Source organism: Phyllobates terribilis, unplaced genomic scaffold (genome assembly GCF_046119375.1).
Source record: "Phyllobates terribilis strain yellow unplaced genomic scaffold, ASM4611937v1 Scaffold_7__3_contigs__length_470593459, whole genome shotgun sequence".
NCBI lineage: Eukaryota > Metazoa > Chordata > Amphibia > Anura > Dendrobatidae > Phyllobates > Phyllobates terribilis.
This window is the reverse complement of record NW_027362767.1, coordinates 91,400,273-91,424,150: the sequence shown is the minus strand read 5'-3', so window position 1 is coordinate 91,424,150 and position 23,878 is coordinate 91,400,273. Positions and strand designations below refer to the sequence as shown.

Genomic DNA, 23,878 nt, shown 5'->3' with positions numbered 1-23,878 from the left:
TGTGAACAGGGTTACAGTACCCAGGTTTAGATCCAAGGGATTTGGATCGTTTGCAGATTTCAGCTCACAATTAATGCCGAAATCTGGAATTTGTGAATGAGGCTTTAGTGGCAACAAACAAAAGCAGTGACTTTGTTGATAGATGGGTTTTTGTGGAAAAATGGTAAAAAGTGGAGAAGTAGCGTCTTAGGAAAACGGAGGTCCATAAATTGGTACAGCAAGGTCTCCACATTGCAAAAAAAGTGAGCAAAACAAAACAGTGCAAATGCAAATCTAAATGGAGTTGTAAAATAGGGCAATAAGTTGGATAAAAATGTTTGTGTTGACTTGTAAAAGGTATGTGTATTTCTGTGGCTGGTCAAGAAGGACATACTATTTGTATAGCCCTGATTGTTGTCTTCTCTTGGTTCTGAAACAATGATGTTTGTTACTATGCTAGTGGCATATTACACTAAAGCGAGCTAGATGTTTATGTACAAGAGCCTCCTGCTATATCAACTATGTAAATTGACTAAAGGCTCAAACAATGGGACCTGAACCCTGTGGAATAATACCCTCCCTAACCCTTGCCCTGTGGATGTGTACTTGAAATAACAAATGTGAACTATTTAAGTAACATATGCCTCTGTAGTAGTGAGATTTGAAACAGAGAATTGAAAGACCCTTTACAAGGAGAATCAGAGATCAGACTCTCTTTAGACCATTCAGCTTGGTAGCAAGGCTTTACCCAAAGAGACACAGATTTGGATTCTACATGATTCCAGCCTAAGGGTATATGGCCCTGACTGGAAAGATACGGATCTGCTCCATTGACAATCAGAGAACCCATGCATACATTTGGGGAGACTAGGTTGGGACGATGAAGGTTGGGCCTCATGGATATGCTGTTTGGGGTTGTCAGGTGGGACACTCCGGTCGCCTGGAACCCATGGAAACTTTCAGAGTGGCCAGGGTGGGACCCTCGGATTTCCTGGCCTTGTACCCCGATGCACTGCTAGCTTCCTAAGTTTGCCGCTACCTTCTCTCTGTGGGGGCCTGCCAGAAGCGGGGGGCCACTGGTTGAGGTAGTTGGCTCGGGAAGTCCCAAAGTCACAGCTGTTCTGTCCCAGGCGGGCCAGCGGAAGGGTGGAACTGTGTAATGTTGTACCATCTTGGGTATTTGCTGAGACTGTTCTATTTATTGCCCCGTTGTCTGCTTTATTGTTCTGTTTATTGTCCATGTGGCACCCCTGCGGGTTCAGTCGCTACAGAGGTACTGCATCTCACCCAGAGGTGTGGTATCTCACTCTCAGGTAAGGAAGGAGTACTGCCCGGGACCCTAACACCTGCATCCAACACTACACTACTCCAGACCAGCAGGAGGGGCAAGATGCGTTGCTTTCCTGCTGAGCCCTGTCCCTGGCTGGAGTGGGGGGGAACCAGAGTAGGGGGACCATGTAGTGGGTGTGGGTGGAGGAAGAAGATCAGGGGAGCACTTGTTAGGGATAGTATAAAGAGAGAAGCCATCTTGGGAGGTCAGGTCAGTCAGGGGAGTCAGAGGAGGACAGTGAGAGGAGCAGGAGCTGAGCAGGAGCTCTGTAGGAGCTCTGCTCAGGAGGAGGGCCTAGCCAGAGAGGCCCAAGACTGAAGAGAGAGAGAGGGGAGCAGGAAAGGCTCCAGGAACGTGGAAGGGACCCCAGGGGTACGGGTAGTGCTGGAGGCCACCCGTACGCCCGAATCTACCAGGAAGTGGAGGAGTCAGGTCGCACAGAGGGGACCGGTCCCTAAACTAGCAAAGTTCTTAAGCCTCAACTAGGAAACCGGAGGCTGCAGTATTTCAGGTACTGCAGCCACAAGCCACATCTAATCACCAGAAAGGTGGCCATAGAGGACCCAGGAGACAGAGAAGACGTCGCCCGGCATGGTCCGCGACCACTGGCCTGAGATACTGGGTGTGAGGTGCAGGGAGACGACCAGAGGGAATACACAGAAGGGGGTCCCGTTACGTACTCCGGAGAGACCTGGGCGTTTGCAGAACCCCTCCCTGAGTAAGCACAGGATGCCGTGGGAAGTTACTCTAGTACTGGTAACTGGAAGTCTAAGAAACCGTGAGTAAACCCTGAGGACTGCACCTTACTGTCTCTGTGATCTTTATCCGCGCCATATTGCCCAGCATTATCTACAACAACCACAACATCTACACTGCCCTGGAGCTAAGCTCTACCTGTGGAGAGCTTAACCAACTCTGCTGCATTCACACCAGCTCCAGAGGTCCTGCTCCGCAGCGGCGGCTCCCTTTAGCTGCATACCACAGGTGGCGTCACGAACTGTACATAAAAACTATAAATCCCCTGTAAATAATATTCCCTTTTGGATTGACCGCCCTGGGTCACGGACTGGGTCACCGCCACTGTGACATCTCCCCTAGCAACGACCGGCCCGGCACCGAGTACCCCACGGCCCAGGGGGAGCATCATCCACTTTGTGGTTCAATAAAGTATTGCCACACTGTTTTACCCTCATCCTGTGTTGTCTGAGTGGTGTTCTGCCCATGGAAGACCCCGTGTCTTCACACGAGCAATGTACACATTTTATATATTTCATCAAACGACTACTTCCAGGAGGGATTTGATTTGGAAAAGTGAACGTATGGGGGCTCAAGTCACACTGTCATCTTATTTTCCGCAGATACAAGGAGGTAGAATCGCGGTCAAAATAAATGCAGAGCTTTTATTGACAACGATTATCCTTACTTAAGGACTGGCATTGGTCTGGATCTCCAGTGTCATGGCCATGGCCATTTACTAAAGTTGTGTCTCATTTGCACAATTTAGTTTTCCACTGAATTGATACTGATTATCTATTCTTCAGATAGGTCACCAATGTCAGATCAGTGAGGAGAGCAATGGAGGAAGTCCTACATCTGGTACACTGAACCACTATTAACCCACTGGCATGTCAGCTCCTATTAATGAATAGCTGATCTGCCCTATATGGCAGCAGCCACTAAATAGTGTAATGGAGAAGTTTCGCACACGGTTTACAGACAGGTCGCTGCCTCAGGTGATAACAAATGATCAATGGAGGATCCGGGAGTCGACCCCCCCAACTGATCTGATATTGATGCCCTATCCTGTGGAAAAACCCTTTTAGTGGGCGAGTGTATACTGCATAGTTTTTAAACTATGACTCTCCTGGGGACATCGCCCTGTAGTACACTCTGTGGAACCTTTCATATTTTCCACACAAACAGACAAAAGTACTATACATAGCTTAAATTCCACTGCCCTACATGACCTGCTATGTCTGAACCCAGAAAACTTAATAAACCACCCACTATAAAATCTACAAGACTTCTACATTATATCATAGCCTGGTGTGCTGAAGTATTATACACCATACTACTGTTAGACTATAAAGACGACATGTTACATATACATGACATGTAATGGATGCAAATAACATGAAGGCAGCAGCTGGTTAGACAATAGATTACTTCATTATAAAAAGGAGATATTCATATTAATCTGATTTTTGTTCATATTTTTTTTTGCATTGACTTCAGGAGGAAATTGTATGATACATGTATTGCATCTGTATATTAATTACATATACATATATAATCGATATTGATTGTCTGGTATTAGGTCAATGTGAAATGGAATAAGTCATTAGTAGAACTATGTATTATATAGAGGTTTATGTTCTTAGAAATAACTGCAGTTAAAGGATCCTCTCAATGAAGCCCCTGTTCATGTGCTCCATTATATGGATACCATAGGTGGTTATCCCACAAAGGACATTTATCTCCCACCCTGTGGTGTACCGCTGGGCCCCCTTCTAAACCGGGGTCTCAACCTCTCCGCTCCTTCTTAATGCTTGACCAAAGTTAGTAGTAGGAAATTGGGATGACACAAAAGGTAAAAATAAAAAATGATTGTCGTGTAAGGTCCAACCATCAATATTATAGGGGCATTCAAATAACGCTGCATGAACCGCTCACCAGCTAGTAGGAATACAAGTACAGATACTAAATGCTATCGCGTGCGTGGAAGAGAGAACAGGGGATAGTTACTTAGATTACTGAAGTGACAGGCCAATCTAAAGAAATGTGTTTGTGTTTTTAGGGCACATTTGAAACTGTGGATACTGAGAGTTAACTGTATTATCTGGGGTAGTGCATTCCAGAAAACTGGTGCAGCATGAAAGAAGTTCTAGAGACAAGAGTGGGAGGTTCGGATTATGGAGTATGTTAGTCTTAAGTCATTAGTGGAATGGAGAGAACAGGTAGGGTGGTAGACAGAGATGAGGGAGAAGATGTAGGGTGGTGCAGAACTGAGGAGAGTTTTGTGTAGAAGGTCGTTCACACAATCATACTTTCAAAAATGGACAGCACTAGAACTAATGTTATTCAATGGGGCAGTGCAGAGGAGCGATTTTTTTCACTGGCCAAATCTGTGTGTGAAAAAAAATAAAAATCATAGCGTGCACTAGTATCTTCTGTAATTTGGATGAGACTCACCATTCACGACTATGGGTGCGTTAAAAAAAATAATAATCTAAATGGTCTGGTTTATATTAAAACCAGTCTGACTCAATCCAGAATTTCCCAATAGTCTGGAATTACATGATTCAGAAGCAGCATAGATAAAAACCAGAAACATTGGAGCAAGCAGCAAGAAGGAAAGAGAACTAGTAACAGTGCCAGACATGTTAAAAAAAGGTTTTCCTACGTTAATAACGGCAATGTATCCGCAAAAATCAAATGCTATAGCGATGATCCGTATGGGATCCAGTTTTTTGGTGCACCCTTACACTAAAACAGTAGAGCCTCATCCAAAATGCGGAAGAGATTAGTGCGTTGCTACGATTTTTCATTTATTCATGTAGACATACGGTTCGTGTGAAAAACACGGTCATCTGAACAGCTCTATTGAATAACAAGTCCAAGTGCTGTCCATCTGAGGTCAGCTTTCTTTCATGGACAACACTCGGATTAAAAATGTGGCCATGTGAACGTTCCCCTACGCTGCATTCACTAATCCATGAAAAGGTAACCAGCCAAGAGAAAGGCTCCGATTCTTTTCTCAGGTGTCATCCCAGTTGCTTCCATTTTTTTCTCATCCCTTTCTACCCCTGAAGCAGGTGGACCATCTCAACTTTATTCATTGACTTAATTTGTCAGCTAAAAACAGATGGCCCCATAGACTTTAATGGCGGAGTTGGATCTGCAAACCGGATGATAATAGAACCTGCTCTGGGTTTTACGGATCCGTTTTTATACCCGATGTGTGTATGGATCAATGTCACACGGATGTGCCAACGTAGTCGTGCTCGAATGTTTCTAAACTCTGCCAGGAAATTTCTTGCATGCAACCAATAAGCAGCTGTCACTTCAAACTCCAGGACCAACTTCCAGAAAACATATGGCCTCTCAACTGCCTTAGGCCTCATTCACACATCAGTATTTAATCAGTATTTGTATGCAAAAAACAAGAATTTCTCCAAAATACAGAACAGGTGTCAGTCTTTCAATTATAGTTTTTCTCTAAGTTCTACTCCTGGTTTTGGCATACAAATACTGATGCAAAATACTGACCAAATACTGATGTGTGAACGAGGCCTTAGGTTGAGAGCCCAATGACGGATAGACACTGATGGACAGACTCTCTGCTCTGGAGGAGGATTAATATTTTGTTTTATATAAGGAAGGCTTTAAAACAATTTTGCCTCCACATTTGGCACGCAGCGAAATTCTCTCAACATACACATGTAACATGCCTATAGGATACCATTAAAGGGGTTGTCCAGGACTTTAACATTAATAGCCCATCCTTAGGATAGGTCAATGTGTGATTGGTGAGGGTGCGACACTCGGCACCCCCGCCGATCAGCTGTTCCCGGTATCCGCCGGAACGGCTCAGCTATGAAGCTGCACAGCACAGCTCGATAGATGGAATGGTGGTCGCAGCTGGATACTGTACATCCTCCCCGTATTGATTTGAATAGGGGGTGGATGTGCAGTAACTGGACGCAACCACTATACAGTTGATGGAGCTGTGCAACTCCGCAACAGAGCGATTGTGGTCAGCACTGAGAACAGCTGACCGGCGGGGATGCCAAGTGTCGTACCCTCACCGATCAGACATTGCTGAGATATCCTAAGGAAGGGTCATCAACGTGAAAGTCCTGGACAACCCCTTTAAACAGAGTGTCGTTTTGGCATACACTTGGCTGCGGTCTTCAACTGTTCCTTTCAGCTCCAATACAGAGGAGAAATGATCACTTTGTCCTAAAGACGTCTTGAGTTTAGCTAAAAATAGAATAATAACTGAACACATTTTTTGCATTATTTTAACATTTTCCTCCTTGTCACTTCATATGACATGGTTTTTTTTTACACTATGTATTTTCCTGTTATTTCTAGTTCTCACTAGAATCTCTTCTTCCTTTGGGGCAGTTTAGGGTATGTTCAGAAGTTGCAATATTGGTATTTTCCACCCTGAAAAAAAATCTTCCAATCAAGTGAATAGGATTTTTCGACATCTCATTCACTGTTTATCAGAACAAATACTGCTCATTTTTTCTTCTTCATTTTGACGATTTTACTCATTTCACGGGGAAATCTAAATATAAATCTGCATGGAAAGACTGACATTTTTCCACAGACATCTGCCACATGTGATCATAACCATACTGGACAAACATGATGCAAACGGATATTATTAAAGATTTAGGAATCTGTCTCAGGCAAATGTAGTATGGGCGCATTGTGCACCCATACTGCGGAAACAAGTCCTGGCCCGACTATGGTTCTAGTTCTTAGTTGAGCGGCCGGACCACAATGTACATCTACTTAAAGAGAATCTGTCACCAGGTTTTTGTCATCTGAGAGCAGTGTAATGTAGGGGCAGTGCCCTTGATTCCAGCGATGTGTCACTTACTGGGCTGCTTGCTGTAGCTTTGATAAAATCAGTTTTAATCTGCAGGAGATTAACACTAGAGGACTAGTGAACATGCAGCCATGTAGTCCAACCCTGCCCCCACCACTGATTGGGAGCTTTCTGCCTATGCACAGTGTACACAGAAAGCTGCCAATCAGTGATATGGGCAGGGTTATACAGGGATACAGCATTCAGAGAATTGCTAGATCTGCAGCAGAGAAAACACTGATTTTATCAAAAGTGCAGCAACCAGTAAAGCAAGTGATATATCACTGGAATCAGAGACTCTGTCTCTACATCAGATGGGGTAGCAAAAAACCTGGTGATATATTCCCTTTAAAAGAGAATCTGTAATGTCCCTAAATTCTATTAACCTGCAGATATAGGGTTAATCTGCAGGTTAATAGTTTTACTATTATATCCGGCCTCCTTACTGAACGCACAGCCACCTGGAGAAAAAGAAGTTTATTCCTCCCTGGAGACACCGGCTTTCAGTCATGGTGGCTGCTTGGAGCCACTACAGTCATCGTTCAGTACACAGTGAGCAGTGGCTGTAAGCGCACCGACACTGACAGCTCAGTCTGGTGCACAACTTTTTTTTTTTTCCCCATTTAGTTTCTGCCATATTGTGTGGACTCAGGACATCAATAAATCACTGTAGCTGTAACAATATTTAATTCATATGCAAATGAGGCTTTGGTATACGCCTCCTTATTTGCAGATTTGGGCCCTTCTTCCACTTCTGATTGACCGTGCTCGCTTCTCAGAGCGAGCGCTGTCTGAATGCTGCCGATGTGTGTGTGAACGTGCGCGTTCTCCTCTCCGTTTCCTTTCTTCTGACGCCGCTCACTGCACTTCTGGGTATAGCGAGCGGCGTCAGCAGAAAGGAGACAAGGAGGAGAACCCGTGCGGCCACTGCATGCACCCACTCCCACACACATGCTGGCAGCATTCACTCTGAGAAGCGAGCACAGTCAATCAGAAGAAAGGGAAGGGCCTCATTATGCAAATTAGGAGGCGTACTGAAGCACCAAATTCTTGGCCACACCGAGGGTGCACCTGAGCCTCCTCATTTGTATATGAATTAAAAGTAATTTTCTCAGGTTCTGTACCAGTAGCAGGTACAGTGCTAGTATGGTTGTTATAGGGACTAAGTCCCCTACAGAACTGTAGAGCTTATTTAAAAATGTATTTTGTGGTGATAGACTTCCTTTATTATATTTTTGTAGTTGGCAGCAGGCTTTTTTCTATATTACCTTCTGTGCAACCATTGGGGCATGGGAATTGTGTCTGTACCCCGCAGCTGTTGCACAACTCCCAGCTTGCCCCGACAGCGCACGCAAGCAAAACAACTGTGTGGTTAACGGTCCGCAGACAAAAAAAAAAAAATAAGACGTCAATTTAAACATCTTAGCAACAACCCAACTTAGGAAGTGAGCACAGTCCTGAGCTGTGTGGCAAAATGGGTATTTTTAACCTCAGCAATTCTATAAATGTCCAGCAGGGAGTTTTAGTTGGGGATCTCACAGCAGGGGGATCTCCAGCTATCACAAACCCACCAAATTTCTGGGTTATCTCCAGGATTCTTCACAGTGGGTCAGTTATGTTCACATTCCCATGAATCACTGGACAACTGGTAACTCATCAGATATTAAATCATCAATGTATTGTTCATGGATTAACTAAAAGAACCAACGTGCTAGATCCTGTGATGGACATTATTGCCACATATGGGTTGTTTAGAGCATATTTTGGAATTTTAGGGACTATTTTAGTTTCCCTTTGTCCTTCAGTCTTGCAACTATTTTTGCAAAAACAAAAAAATTGTGCAAAAGTGTATACACACATACATACATACATACATGCACAGTATATATATGAACTGAACTGCCCATTGCCAGGATTAGAGCGGCTATAATTAACATTTTGCATGCACATAACATGCCAGAGATGCATTCTGAAAGCACAGCGCCCCTAGTGTCCAACCTGTCACTAGACTAGAAGCTACACCTGCTGCATTTCGAGAATATTTAGGTGAAATACATTCCTAATGTAAATATTTACACATTATGCCAGCATACAACATGGCCAACAGTTGAAACACCTTACTATACTGTAAACTTGGTTAAAATAAAATAATAATAAATGATAACATTATATAGTAACTTGATACATACAGGGAGTTGTGTGCCAGTCTCTTCTCTGCAGCAGTGTGTGAAATGTTTTAAATACTTTAATTTATTACAAATTATGACCACTTCTCTGACACAATCAGATATATTGGGAAAAAAATGCCCCAGGTATTACCTAAATACAACATTTGTCTGAACCCCTTATTTTTTCAATGCTAAAAATTGGTGGCTCTGCATAAATAAATCTAAATACTTAGATTAATTAGATTCCTTTGGCGTCTTATACCCATTCTTTAGAAAAAAGAAACTGCCCTGACATGGGAAACCGTTCTGGTTCCGCTTTTGATTTTCTGTTTCTAGATGCAGGTTTTGTGGATGAGGAGTTGTTCATCTGTTCTGTTCACACATACACACAGAAAAAAAAAATAATTCACCATTGTACTAGTCTAAAAAAATGCCACCAAAAACCCATGTGGATTTTACAATGGATTTGACTATGGATTTTAACTGAAAACTGCAGTAAAATTCAGCAGGACATTATAGGGTATATTGCATAATCTGTCTGTGCCTACAATTCACAAAAACTTTTAGGCTCAGCCAGTGGTGTACATAGACAGAAGAAGGCATCTGTGCAGTGGTATAACTAGAGTCTGATGGGACCGGGGGGAAATTTGAACCTGGGCCCCCACCTACATGTTGGTCTGATGTATGGGCCCTTCTGAATTCTATATAGATATACATGTTGTAGCCTCTCTCCCATAATGTAATAATATCCCCCATCCTGAATCAATGTCACTTAGGCCCCTTCCTGGTATAATGTACTCCATCCTGGGTTGCTTCTGGTAATAATGTCCCCCATCCTGTACCTCTTCCAGTAGTAATGTCCCCCATCATGGTGTAATGTCCCCATCCTGGCCTCTTCCAGTTATGTATGTACCCCATGCTGGGCCCCTTTTTGATATAATGTCCTAGCTCCTGGGCCCATCCTGTAATAATGCTCCACGTTCTGTTGCTGTACTCTAACCCATGTAAAAGAAATAAACATTTCTTCTAATCTTCCCCCGCTCCCACGACGCGCATCACCCTCTTCTACACTGTGTGCAGAATTATTAGGAAAATGAGTATTTTGATCACATGATACTTTTTATACATGTTGTCCTACTCCAAGCTGCATAGGCTTGAGAGCCAACTACCAATTAAGTAAATCTGGTGATGTGCATCTCTGTAATGAGGAGGGGTGTTGTCTAATGACATCAATACCCTATATAAGGTGTGCTTACTTATTAGGCAACTTCCTTTCCTTTGGCAAAATGGGTCAGAAGAGAGATTTGATGGGCTCTGAAACGTCCAAAATTGTGAGATGTCTTACAGAGGGATGCAGCAGTCTTGAAATTTCCAAACTTTTGAAGCGTGATCACCAAACAATCAAGCGTTTCATGGCAAATAGCCAACAGGGTCGCAAGAAGCGTGTTGGCAAAAAAAGGCACAAAATAGCTGCCCATGAATTGAGGAAAATCAAGCGTGAAGCTGCCAAGATGCCATTCGTCACTAGTTTTGCCATATTTCAGAGCTGCAACGTTACTGGAGTATCAAAAAGCACAAGGTGTGCGATACTCAGGGACATGGCCAAGGCAAAGAAGGCTGAAAAACGACCACCTTTGAACAAGAAACATAAGATAAAACGTCAAGAATGGGCCAAGAAATATCTTAAGACTGATTTTTCAAAGGTTTTATGGACTGATGAAATGAGAGTGACTCTTGATGGGCCAGATGGATGGGCCAGAGGCTGGATCAGTAAAGGGCAGAGAGCGCCACTCCGACTCAGACCACATCAAGGTGGAGGTGGGGTACTGGTATGGGCTGGTATCATCAAAGATGAACTTGTGGGACCTTTTCGGGTTGAGGATGGAGTGAAGCTCAACTCCCAGACCTACTGACAGTTTCTGGAAGACAACTTCTTCAAGCAGTGGTACAGGAAGAAGTCGGTATCGTTCAAGAAAAACATGATTTTCATGCAGGACAATGCTCCATCACATGCATCCAACTACTCCACAGCGTGGCTGGCCAGTAAAGGTCTAAAAGAAGAAAAAATAATGACATGGCCCCCTTATTCACCTGATCTGAACCCCATAGAGAACCTGTGGTCCATCATAAAATGTGAGATCTACAGGGAGGGAAAACAGTACACCTCTCGGAACAGTGTCTGGGAGGCTGTGGTGGCTGCTGCACGCAATGTTGATTGAAAACTGATCAAGAAACTGACAGAATCTATGGATGGAAGGCTGTTGAGTGCCATCATAAAGAAAGATGGCTATATTGATCACTAATTTTTTTGTTTTTGCATGTCAGAAATGTTTATTTCTAAATTTTGTGCACTGATATTGGTTTACCTGGTGAAAATAAACAAGTGAGATGGGATTATATTTGGTTTTTATTAAGTTGCCTAATAATTCTGCACAGTAATAGTTACCTGCACAAACAGATATCCTCCTAAGATAGCCAAATCTAAAAAAAAACCACTCCAACTTCCAAAAATATTAAGCTTGGATATTTATGAGTCTTTTGGGTTGATTGAGAACATAGTTGTTGATCAATAATAAAAATAATCCTCTAAAATACAACTTGCCTAATAATTCTGCACACAGTGTATAGCCAATGCAGAAGACGGCAGCTGACTTTGGTGTGCCTGTTATGGGTGACGCATGATGTCACTGTTATGCGCTGCTTGTGACAGGACGTCAGCTGCAGGTCTCTGATTGGCCGGTAGCATCTGGGTCTCTGCCTCACAATACATTTAATTTGAAAGTGCGTCTCGGGATGCATTTCCAGCTGAAATAGGCACTGGCTTCAGCTTCCCAGTCCCCGACCAGGGCCGGTCGCACCATCTGCAACCACGATCATTATGCTCCTGCCCCTGTGCAAGAACAATATATGGGCCCTTGCAGTCTGATAGCTCATCATAATGCACAAGTCCACCTGCTTTGGAGGTAGCAGTGACCCACTCACCTCTCAGGTCCCTGTGCGGCCCAAGAGGTCAGGGTCCCACTTACACCTCCAAATCCACCTCCTTCCACCATCCCCCTGGATTCAGCTGTGACAACAATATCCTGTACCCAGTCATAGGTTGCAGTAGTCACCTTTGGAGAACGTGGCAAGAGTCACCATGGAAGCATCGGAGGAATTTTTACTTTTTGCAAATCTGCACGATTTGGTATGGATTTGCCATTACCGGTTTTCCCATGCATTTTGTCTGCGGCAAATTCAATTTGTGCAAATGTACTTTTTTCATACAGCCGCCTGTAGATATAACACCCGGACACCCAAGACTCTACAGAACATCAAAAATTCCTCGAACTTCAGGGGAATCCAAGTATATAAATCGTAGCGAGATCAGAACGCAAAGCTCCGACTGGCCGGCGGCTCTCTCAAACCAAGCATGACAACTTTTCATGTATTTCTATGCAGGGAGAGCCACCGGCCAGTCCGTGCATTGCGTTCCGATCTCGCTTCGATTTATACAGCCGTATGACAGCGCCCTATCCTGCAGAATATGGACGGCTAAACACAAGTGCAAAACATTTTGTAAATTTACTTTCTTATTGCAATAAATTGTAATAAATTATTTGAGTACAAACTAAAAAAGGTACCAAATGTAGCATGCACTAAAAGTACAGTAAAAAAAAATCCAAACAGTGTAAAATTACACTTGCTATTAGTAAAATCAAAGCCTCTAAAAAAAAAAACTAAAAAAAAATCATAAATCTGCAGCAGATTCTTAGGGATTGTACAGGTCGTTAAAGTCACCTTCATAAGAATGCTGTGCTGTGCGTTTGAGAAATAAAGAACATTCCGCACAAAAGGGAATTTCTCTGTGTAACAGGTCTGGAAGTTTTCTGATTTAACTTTTTTTTTTTTTTTTTCAAACCCCAGAACAGGATAAGTCTGGTTCAATGTGTACTGCACTTGCTGTGTGACTACTTGGAATTTCCCAGCCCTGTGCACACAGAGAACAGACAGGAGGGAACCTGAATCCCCGCCTACCAAAAATCCCCATATGTGCAATCACTATGTTAAAAAGCTGAGCACACACAGAAAGCACTCACATCTCTCACTGCTCAGCCCATTACACTTGGGCGCTAGCTGGATTATTGTTTTTTTTTCTGCAAAACCCAAAACTAAAGACGACTGAATTCCTATTGCTTTTTGCAGGTCAATCCATTAGATTGCTTTGGAACCTTTATTTTTAGGGGTAAGGTTCTGAGAAGCAAAGGGGTTTTTTTGTAAGGTTTTTTTTTACAACCGTATAGGAAATATACTCAAGATGACTACGAGATACATGGATTATTCTGGAAATATGATGGCGGATGGCGATATCAGGATGCCTGGGAAAGACAAGCTGTTGCAGGCCACCGAAGACAGAACTGACAGCGGACTGGACTCTTTGAGAGAAGAGGACTATAAGAATATGGTCAGAGAAACACAAAATTTGTCCATCCATTCGGAACAAAACATCCAGGATTATGAACCGGAGCCATGGAAAATGCAATCAAACGAGGACGGAGATACGTAAGTGATCCTGAAATGCAATTTTTTTTTTTATGCTAAAAATAAAAGTAATTTCTATATAAAGAATGGACGTTCTTAATATGTTTTCTGAAGCCTTTATATGGCCAGGCCAGCAACCTCATCCTCTAATAAAGCACAGGAATCCTTTTTATTTTTAATTGCAAAAAATAATGTAAATGCAGATACATATATTTTTAGAAACTGCCTGTTACGCAACAGAATGAGGGCGGCACAAGAAAAGCAGAAATATTTAAGATAATGCGTTGCTTTTTAATATATTTTTTTACATTGTGGTCTAAAAATTATATTTCAGTTAAAATGTGAATTTTGTTATGTTAATGTATCAAAAAGGAAGGAAAGTCATTTTGTAACTAGAGCGCTAGTGGGTTGTTTTTTTTTTTATGGCGTCGCTGTATCTTTTTCTGGATTTTCCCTTCCTCTCTTTGTAGGCTTGAGAGGGGTGGAGGAGGGGAGGAAGGACATGGGGGGAGGGTAGACCAGGCCATCTTGTTCTGTGATCTGACTTGCTAGCTTGGAGAGGTGGAGCTCTGAAGCTATTCGGAAAGTACCTGGCTTGTGGCCAGGAAAAAAAAAATGCAAACTGCTCATATGAGAAAGCGGAAAACAACAGACATATCTAGAGAGACAACACATAGCAAAAAAAAACCCAGCTTACACAATACTGGACTTATTGCTGGGGGAGGGGAAATAACTCGGGGTTGACACAGAGCAATGACTACTTATTACAACCATATGATGATATTGTGACACGTTACTTATTTCCTTTTTAGCTTTTATCAGTTTTGTTTAATTCCGTTTCATTATTTTTAACAGTTTTATTCATTTTTTTTATTTTTTTTTTACAGACTTCTTCATTTGGCAATTATTTGTGAAATAAAAGAAGTGGCAGTGGGTGCGATCAAAAGATCCTACAGAGATACTTTCTACCTGAACCGACAGAATAATCTTCTCCAGGTAAAGAGACATTAAACAATCCAACTGAGTAATTAACTTATTTTTGGATTTTTTTTTTATTTCTTTTTTTAAATATTTGAAAAGAATGGAATTTAGAATGTTGTGAAACATAATGATCTAACTAATTATTATTGTTCTTTCCCTTCCTATTTACAGACTCCTCTTCATCTGGCCATCATAACCGATCAGTATGAAATAGCTGCAAATCTCTTAGAAGCCGGTTGTGATCCAGAAGTTAGAGACCATAATGGAAATACGGCTCTACACATCGCCTGTGAGAAGGGATCTCTGCAAGGGGTTGGAGTTATTGTCCAGAACTGCAAATCCCACCTGAAACCACTTCTACAGTACACAAACTATAATGGTAGGCATCGGTGAAATTTTTTTTCATATTAAAAGCATGAAATAAAAAGTAAAAAAAATATACAAAATTACAGAATTCTCATGGTGCGGTAATTTCTTTCCATAGGTCAATCATGCCTACACTTGGCATCCATTAATGGCTTCCTTGCTATAGTGGAGAACCTGATCATGCTGGGAGCAGATGTCAATGCACAGGTGAGGTTCTCTCTTTAAGGACGTTGGCTACACACAGTTTTTTGAGCCGTCTTGCATAATACCTGAGATCATGTTTGGCTTTGTACTTTAACATCCATTTTTAATTTCTATCTTTTAGGAACCATCCAATGGCCGCACAGCTCTGCATTTGGCCGTGGACAAACAAAATGCCGACCTAATGTTTTTGCTGCTGAAGCATGATGCAGATGTGAATAGAGTCACCTATGAAGGCCACTCACCTTGCCAGCTCACCTGGGGGAGAAGTAACCTCCAAATTCAACAGCACCTGCTCAGTGTGACAGAGGAGAACCTGCAGCACCTGCCACACGAAGAAGAAGACAGTTCAGAGTCAGAATCGGAACATTCAGACGATGAGGTAAATATTATCACTTGGATAATTCTTTATGATTGGACTAAAGTTCAGAAATTCTATTGAGGCAGAACTTGCAGATACTGCGGGTGAGATAGGAAGACTATAAGAGGAGAGAGTGCAACCTCCTTCGTCGGTGGGCTTTAAGAACCTCTGCAGCCCTCCCCTTTTTTTAGATACTTGCAATAGATGGGTCCCGTGAGCACTTGGTGCAACCCTCCACAAGGTTGTAGCAATACAACGAAATCCAGGACCCAAGGCTCCAGACGTTCCCCTCTGGTAGCTTTTACTAGGACAGAAAAATCAATGTTTTGGCCTTGCAGGACCTTTATCAAGCCATAAAAAAAGAACATATTATGGCTTGATAAAGACCCATTGCAGCCCAAACATTGTGATTTTTCTGTACTAATAAAGTTACCAAAGGAGAACGTCTGGAGCTTTGGGTCCTGGATTTCTCCCTTTTACTAGAGACACTGCAAATAAGGGTCATGAGGCCCTTTACCCTTTGAGAAGGTGAGAAAGCCCGCAATTCCAGACATGTATTACACGCTGGGCTGCTTGCTGCAGTTTTGATAAAATCTCTGATTTGTTGGAGATCTACCAGTTATCTGAATCCCACCCACACCACAGATTGGCAGCTTTCTGCCTACTATGCACAGTGCACACTGAAAGCAGCCAATCAGTGGTGGGGGTGGGGTTATACAGAGCTCTTGAATATGGAAGACTACCTAGCAGTAGATTTACTAGTCCTTCAAACCTGGTGACAGATTCCCTTTAAAAAGACATGGGCTACTTTTGTACAAATAATAGTTATAGACTTCTGTCCAGTATCTAATCATAGATTTTATAGATTTTTATGTACTAAATTCCATGTTTTTCTTTTTACAGTGCATGTATGACGACCTTTGCATATCTGCATGCTCAAGGATGCTGTAGACCAGTGCAGCATTAATCAAGAAGCATGATGTGTATATGGACAGAATTTTGCCACGTACAAGATCTGACAGCACTGGGACCACTGATGCCTCCCACCGAATCTCGAACATGGACGCGTCTCCAGTGTAGAGGTTGTGAGCCTGAGGTGCTTGTGCTGTTCTGAAGCCTCAGATGTTCTACACGAGTCATGAAGTGGATGTGTCTAGAAGAGCCCAGATCTAACACATGGTCTCAGAATTCAAGAATCTGACCGGAGAAAAGACAAGGGCCTGACACCAGAATGACTAGTTCCCGGAGAGGACAAACATCTTTATAGCTTAGCTAGTGGTGAAGAACAGAATATTAACATTTTAACTTGTATGGGTGTAGCTAGTAAATAACAGCTGGTAATACTGCTAAAGAAAAAAGGACTCGTACAGATAAAGATTAGACCTCTTATAAAGTGGTCAGAACAATAAACTACAGAATGTATAAAATGTAAATGATGTACATGATTTATTTTTATATGAAAGATATTTATTAAAAACAACTCAAATGCAAAATGAACTTTTTCTCTTCTTAAACTTTTTAAACACACAACACATCCTTATACTTTTCCTAAAAGGTACCGATCCAGAAAAATGTCAGCACAAGATCGCCTGGTCAAGGTCATTGAAATTTGTGGTTTTCTGCATAACCTCTGCCGAATAAAAGACAAAAATAAAGACTGTTTTGGGCAACACGGTCGTTCAGTGGTTAGAGCTGCAGCCTTGCAGCGCTGGGGTACTGGATTCAAATCCCACCAAGGACAACATCTGCAAGGAGTTTGTATGTTCTCCCCGTGTTTGTGTGGGTTTCCTCGGGGTTCTCCGGTTTCCTCCCACACTCCAAAGACATACTGATAGGGAATCTAGATTGTGAGCCCCAATGGGGACAGTGGCCCAAGTGTCTGTAAATTGTGAATTAATGGTGCTATATAAGTGAGTAAAATTAATAAATAAAATAAAAAATAGCCCCCTAACAAGATCATATCAGGCCCCTAAAAATTCAAAGGTAAAATGTAACACTGGTTCCTCGTTAATGTAGCATTAAAAAAATGTTATAAAGCCTCACACACAGGAAGGATAATGAAATTAAAAAAAAAAATCAAGCAATTTGCTGCCTCCTATATAGATTTTCACATGAACATTTTAGCTACAATGCAGGAAGTTCAAACAATGCGTTTTCATGACTAGTTAGTAAATTTCTGTAGTAATTCGGCTGGTGAGCACGAGGCCCACTTCACATACAACTTATGCCAAGTGTCGGTGTGATGTCCAATTTTTTTTAAACTTTTAATAGAACAGCACACAGATCCACTGAACAAGTCATATTCTGATTCTAAAAATGGGATAATAGGTCATACTCTGAATCTCACACTCAAATCCGTGCTTTTTACATGTGTGAATGGATCCTTGAAACGCTATGAGTCCATGATCACTCTTCTTTTCTCCAAAATGCCCACTGCAGAGGCAATGGAAGCGCCGAACCAATCCTCCCCTGCCATGATATGGACACGTGTAGGGGTCAGCTGTGGGGTCAACACTACTGCCAATCATTTCCCTTGTTGGCTATTGTAATATAGCCATTCAGATCTATTGGCTCTCCACCTAGTGCAATCACCAACTGTGCTTATTAAAAAGTCCACTGAGTTTTCAATGGGCAAAACATTTGACTACAGTCCATTCTCGAGATTTTAGCATCTGGTTGATGAAGAAAGGAAAACCAAGAGCAAACTCAATACACGTGAGATGGTCAGTTGGTTTTGCTAGAATCAACAAATTCGGACAACTTTCATGCGTACAAGCACTTTTTCATCCTGCCCTAGATGCAGTGTCGGACCAGGGTTCCAGGAGCCCACCAGTAACCAACTCCAGGGCCCCACTTTTCAACTACATGCAAATGTGACATTATCCTCACTCACAAAATGTATATAACAATGAACTGGGTAGATTGTTAAATGAATAAGATGCTGTCTTTGTCTGTACAAGTGATTCATGTATATAGGGCCAAATACTGATTATATAAGAGGATGGTGGCCCAGTCCTGCATGGGGGCCCACCGGAGGATTCTCCTGTCCTGCTGTGGGCCAGTCCAAGCCTGCCTAGATGGATATCTAAGTAATCTAACCAATACAGTAGAGCTTGTTGGTGAACCGTGGCAAATTCTGTGCAACCACTCCCACCCCATCTACACTGAAGCCCAATTGGTGGACTAGAACAGCTAGTGGTAATGCTCTGCGTCTGGATAGTGGTATTTGTATCAAAATGGGGTTCACTTGTAAAATCTAGGGAGGATGGAGAATTAGTAACTAGATTCTGGTCATTTTTTTGCCCTATACTAAAACTGCAGAGGAAAAATGTAGGCAAAAAGGAAAATCATGGCTTTAAAGAACCATATTTTTGGACCAAGTGCTGTCTATGAAAAAACAAAAAAAAAACGGCGCTCGCGCGGACAGCCCTCCGATCATCGCTATTCAATAGGGCTGTTCAGAGATTTTTTGCATGGACTGAATTTCCATGTTAGAAAAGAAAAACGCATCATGCACTAGTCTCTTCTGTATTTAGGATGAGGCTCGACCATTCAAGTCTATATATCAGAAATTACAAGTTTTTGAGTGGAAATGCTTCTTTTTTTGGGAAGTTTTGGTTTCCTGAAGCGGGTTTGAAGAGGTTTTTTTTCCTGAATCGTTTTTTTTGCAGCCTTCTGAATGAACTGTACCTAGTTTGGAGCGTTTTCCATCAGAAGATGGTTCAAATTCATGACATACACGTTTCTCAAACCTACCTATGTAAATACTTCTATGTCAAAAAAAAGTATTCTGATACCTGAGGCAGAAGAAAAATACTCAAAAAGCAAAATGGTTTTAAAATATCAATGAATATGAAGAGTCATTTGTATTTTGAGCGATTTTTATGGTGTTTTTTTGGAACAGACCCAGTCCGGAAGTCTGTGTGTGCACCAAGCGTTACACATGGCAGTTTTGTATGGAGCCATGGTCAATGGCTCTCTTTGATAATTCATTATGCTTCTCAATTCATACAAATGTGTACGAGTACGTGCCCACGATCCGGATCCGCTGCGGGTTTATGCAGCGTCAAACCCACAGCGGCCATATGTTACAGCATAGTGGATGGGATTTGTAGAAATCCAATGTCCACTATGCATCTTCATGCACTTGCGGCTCACCCGCGAACACGGACATGCGGCGTGTCTTTCAGACCCACAGCATGTCAATGTCTCTTGCGGGTCCACTAGTGGACTTTTGCCATAGACTAACATCAATGAGAAAAGTCTGCATGTGAAAAAAAAAATTGCGGCTGCTCATTTGCATAATGAGGACGGAAGTGCGACTGTTCTGCAGCGATGGGGCTCCTGATCGTGGGCATATACCCAAAGAGCTTTTGTGGCATGCTCCATGGGACTCCTTACGGAAAAGCACCTCTTCTGGGGGATCAAATCTGCAGAGCCCCCTTTTGATGCCTGCTTTACTGCAGTATGTGTTACGGACATGTTTGTGCTCGCTCTTGGGGAGAGAAGTCAGGGAAAATCCCTAATCTTTATTTCCTTATTTAGAGCACTTGGTTCTATGTATAGAGTCCATAAAGAAATCCAAAGTACACTCAGACTTTTCTGTACACAGTGGGGGAGATTTATTATATGGTCTTAAATTTAGGCCTATAAAACTCCACCAGAGGCTGGACAGACAGGCGCCGAGTGTATCACAGAGGTGCAGGTTGTGTCATCAATTCGGGGCATGTTTCTAGATATGTTACACTCTGCTTTTACTTACGCCGCCTCCTGTTTAGTTTACTTTAGACCAAAATTTGGTCATATTTTAAGACAAATCCAAAGCTACTTTCACACCAAGGGCTCTGATTCTGATAGCACTCGGGCCAGTGTTCTACCATGGGGTGTGCAGATCTGCGCCATTTCTCTCTCATGCCCATTCGGCAGGTGGCGAGTGCATCCGATGATCGGATCACGTGCACCCCAGGCTCCGAGAACAAGGGCAGCAATGCCAGAAACGCGGCTGAGCGTTCCTCATCCACCATCATAGACTTTTTAACCTTGTATAATATGAAATAAAGCATAAATGAGGCCTTACGTTTACAAAGTTTTTTTTTTATTTTAGGGTAGTTTTATTTCCCCCTATTAACGTTCTGCTTGCTCTACTAGACTAGAATTTCCCCAGAATTACCCGAAAAACAGGCCCCGTGCCTCAGCTTTCTGTGCGCCTATTGTATGTATAGTTCTGGGAATTTCCCTTCCATTGAAAACTTTATCCGTTCTGTTTTCATGTACAAGTAAGGATAATATAGGCGCAGCATTGGGTGTTGCCTCCCTGTGTCACATCACATTCCCAGGCTTTTAGCATGAATCACAGAAGGAGTCCGGCTCGTAATCAGACACTCAGAGAAGAAATAGGTATTTTACTGCGGCCACGTGAGCGGACGCCATATCGGAATTTCTCTTCTATGAGCTTCAGCTGGATTTGCAGTGTAACATTTGTTATGTGTCACAGTCATACGACATAGTGACACCGGGATGGAGTGGAAAGATTGATAGGGTGGAAGCACCCTACATTTCCACCCTACAGGCCATTTCATAAAAAAAAAAACACGGGATAAAAACACAAGTAACCATAATTAGCTAATTGGTGCACTGCACTAATCTGCAGCATCATAAATGCACCAAATACTAATTTTTGGGAACTTCACGCTTACTATTATTTTTTTCTACTGCAATAATATTATCCCCAAACTAAATGAGATTTCTAAAATCGAATTCACACGGTGCATTTTCTTCCTTGCATTTTTTTTGAGCTGCTCTGTATTATTATTATTATATTTTTAAAATCTGCAGCATTGTCAATTATTTCAGTGCTTTTGCAGAGTTATTTTTCTACCCATTTAATTGACTGCATCAAAAACGCGCATAATGTACACAGTGCTTTTTATGCCAACACTGCATTTTTCACGTGAAAAAAAAAAAAAGCAGCAAAAACTCTCAGAGTGAACGTAGCATTTGCCTAAGTTCCCACAATGAATATGTAGCACCCCGAGGGTTCGGTTGCTACAGAGGTATTGCATCTCACCCAGATGTGCGATATCTCACTTCCAGGTAAGGATGGAGTGTGGCTCAGGACCCTAACACCCACATGCACTACACCACATTTCCGGGGGACAGCTCGACGGTGCTCCCATTAGTTATGCAGGCACGAGTGAGCATGTCCCTGGCTGGAGTGGGGGGAGGGAACACCTAGAGAAGGGAACCCGGTAGTGTGTGCGTGGGGGAAGTAGATCCTGGGTGCACTCTGTACAGGAGTATAAAGGGAGGCGCCATCTTGGAAAGGGAGTGAGTTGAGAGAGGAGAAGACAGGGAGCAGAGCTGCTTTATGGGCTCTGCTCCACAGGCAGGCCCTGTCAGGAGGCCTGAGCCTGGAGGAGGGAAGAAGGAGGAAGAGGAGCAGACTGGGCTCCAGGAAGGACAGAGGGGACCCCAGGGGTGTGGACTGGCTGGTAGCCACCACACGCCCGCCGCTACCTGAGTAGGGGGGTCAGGTTAAGAAGATGGGTACCGGATCCCAAATTAGTGGAGGAGAGAAACTACCCTCAACTAAGAACCGGAGGCTGCGACATTACATGTGGAGCAGCCCCTCACCACACCCGCTAGAAAGGCACCACATAGGACCTGGGAAACGCAGGCCAACGTTTGCCCACCAAGAAGGTCCGAGGCAGCTGGACATAAGCGTGGTCACTAGTGGGGTTGAAGACCAGAGACAGGGGACATAAAGGGGGTCCTGCAAAACACTCCAGAAAGACCTGGGAGTTAACCGAGCCCCTCACCTGGTGAGCACAGCGCGACACAGGCGGCCACCTCTGCAGCGGTGGCCTGGAGCAGTAACCGAGTAACCGTGAGTAAAGACCCTGAACTGCACCACCAAGACTCCGAGTTGTCTTTGTTGCGCTCGTGTACCACCATCACCCCCATCATTTATCCCTGCTGCCCTGAGGCCATACCCCTCCCGTTGGGGGTTATACCACCACGCTGCACATCCTTATACCCCTGGCCTCAGTGGACTGTTCTGCAGCGGCGGCTTCAAAGCCGCACTCAACGGGTGGCGTAGTCGATCAAGTTAACATCTACTGCCATAGACTGCCACTTAGTTTGACACCCTGGGCACGGACCGGGTCACCGCCACAAGGACTACTACCCCTATCCAGCTCCGGCTCCGGGTATCCCCTGAATATGGCCCAGGGGGCGCGTCAAATACTTAGTGCACTTTTTTTTTCCAACTGTGTATTTTTGTTCTAAAAAAAAAAAAAACGCAACGTCTTCGGTTATGTTCCCACAATGAGTTTTTTTGCTGCATATTTTAGAAAAAATTCAAGTGACCTACTATACTTAATGGATGCAGAACATCTGCAACATCAAAAGCTCATTGTGGGAATGTAGCTTTAGTTCCAGCAAAGTATATTGGTTTTATCAAAGCCAAGTAACAGAAAATATCCAAAACAATGTGGGTTTTATTGACATAGCAAAAAAAAAGAAAAAAAAATTGCAGCTAAAAAATAAAAAAAGTGCTAAAACATGTTAAAAAAAAAGAAGAAAATACTGAAAAACACAAGTGACCTAATTTAGCTAATTGATGCAGAAATGCTGCAGCATCAACAACGCACCAAGTACTCATTGTGGGAATGCAATGATTAATAATGGCCAAGTTATTTTGCAGGTAAATAACCGTTCTTCTCTTAAAATCATGTAGTTATTAATAATAAACTTGAAAGCCACGCCGAACAACATGCAAGTGTGATCTGGCATTATGTAAGGCCTCATTCAGACTTCATTTTTTTGATGTTTGAGAAAAACGGATCGAGTTTCATCAGTGATATTCATCAGTTTCATCAACTTTTAACATGGATGAGAAAAAAAAAAAAAAAAAAAGTTTCTCCACCTTCTCCTATCCATCAGTGAAAACCAGAGCACACAGCTGGCATCCAAATTGCTTGTTCACGGACCCATAGACCTGCATTGCCGATATTCGTCAGACACTCCGATCAATATCAGACATGTCTCTGTGATTTTGCCCCCACTGCTCGGTCTGTGAAAAATCAAACATGTGAATGACCCCCATGCTCTCTTCTAGGTACAGGACCGATCCGTGAAAAACACAGATATCACTAGGACGCAAAAAACGGTGAATGAGCCCCAAGATCTGTGACAAAGCACACGCCGCTTGTCAGACTCTCCTAGTTCTTTAAAAGGCGTGCTCCTCTTAGTAAATCAGTAGCATCTGACTCCACCCTCATCAAGACCAACATGAAAAATCACCGGACTGGTTTTGCGAAAAATCACTAAGAGCACAAGGGTACTGTCTGTTTTTAACACTAATGCAG

General features: G+C 42.8%; 1 protein-coding gene across 1 annotated transcript; it reads left to right on the top strand.

Annotated features, from left to right (window-relative positions):
- The first annotated feature begins 13,104 nt into the window (after positions 1-13,104).
- Positions 13,105-17,006, top strand: NFKBIA (NFKB inhibitor alpha). Its single transcript, XM_073638968.1, has 6 exons — positions 13,105-13,621; positions 14,488-14,596; positions 14,753-14,960; positions 15,066-15,154; positions 15,273-15,530; positions 16,413-17,006. Exons 1-6 carry the CDS (start codon positions 13,377-13,379, stop codon positions 16,458-16,460), a joined length of 957 nt encoding a protein of 318 aa, XP_073495069.1. The 5' UTR covers positions 13,105-13,376; the 3' UTR covers positions 16,461-17,006.
- Positions 17,007-23,878: the final 6,872 nt, after the last annotated feature.

Bases quoted from the DNA above. Each gene is read 5' to 3' on its own strand.
- NFKBIA (XM_073638968.1), top strand. From the start codon at position 13,377: ATGACTACGAGATACATGGATTATTCTGGAAATATGATGGCGGATGGC. The intron at 13,622-14,487 runs GTAAGTGATCCT...TTTTTTTTACAG, and splicing joins TCAAACGAGGACGGAGATAC to ACTTCTTCATTTGGCAATTA. The intron at 15,531-16,412 runs GTAAATATTATC...TTCTTTTTACAG, and splicing joins CGGAACATTCAGACGATGAG to TGCATGTATGACGACCTTTG.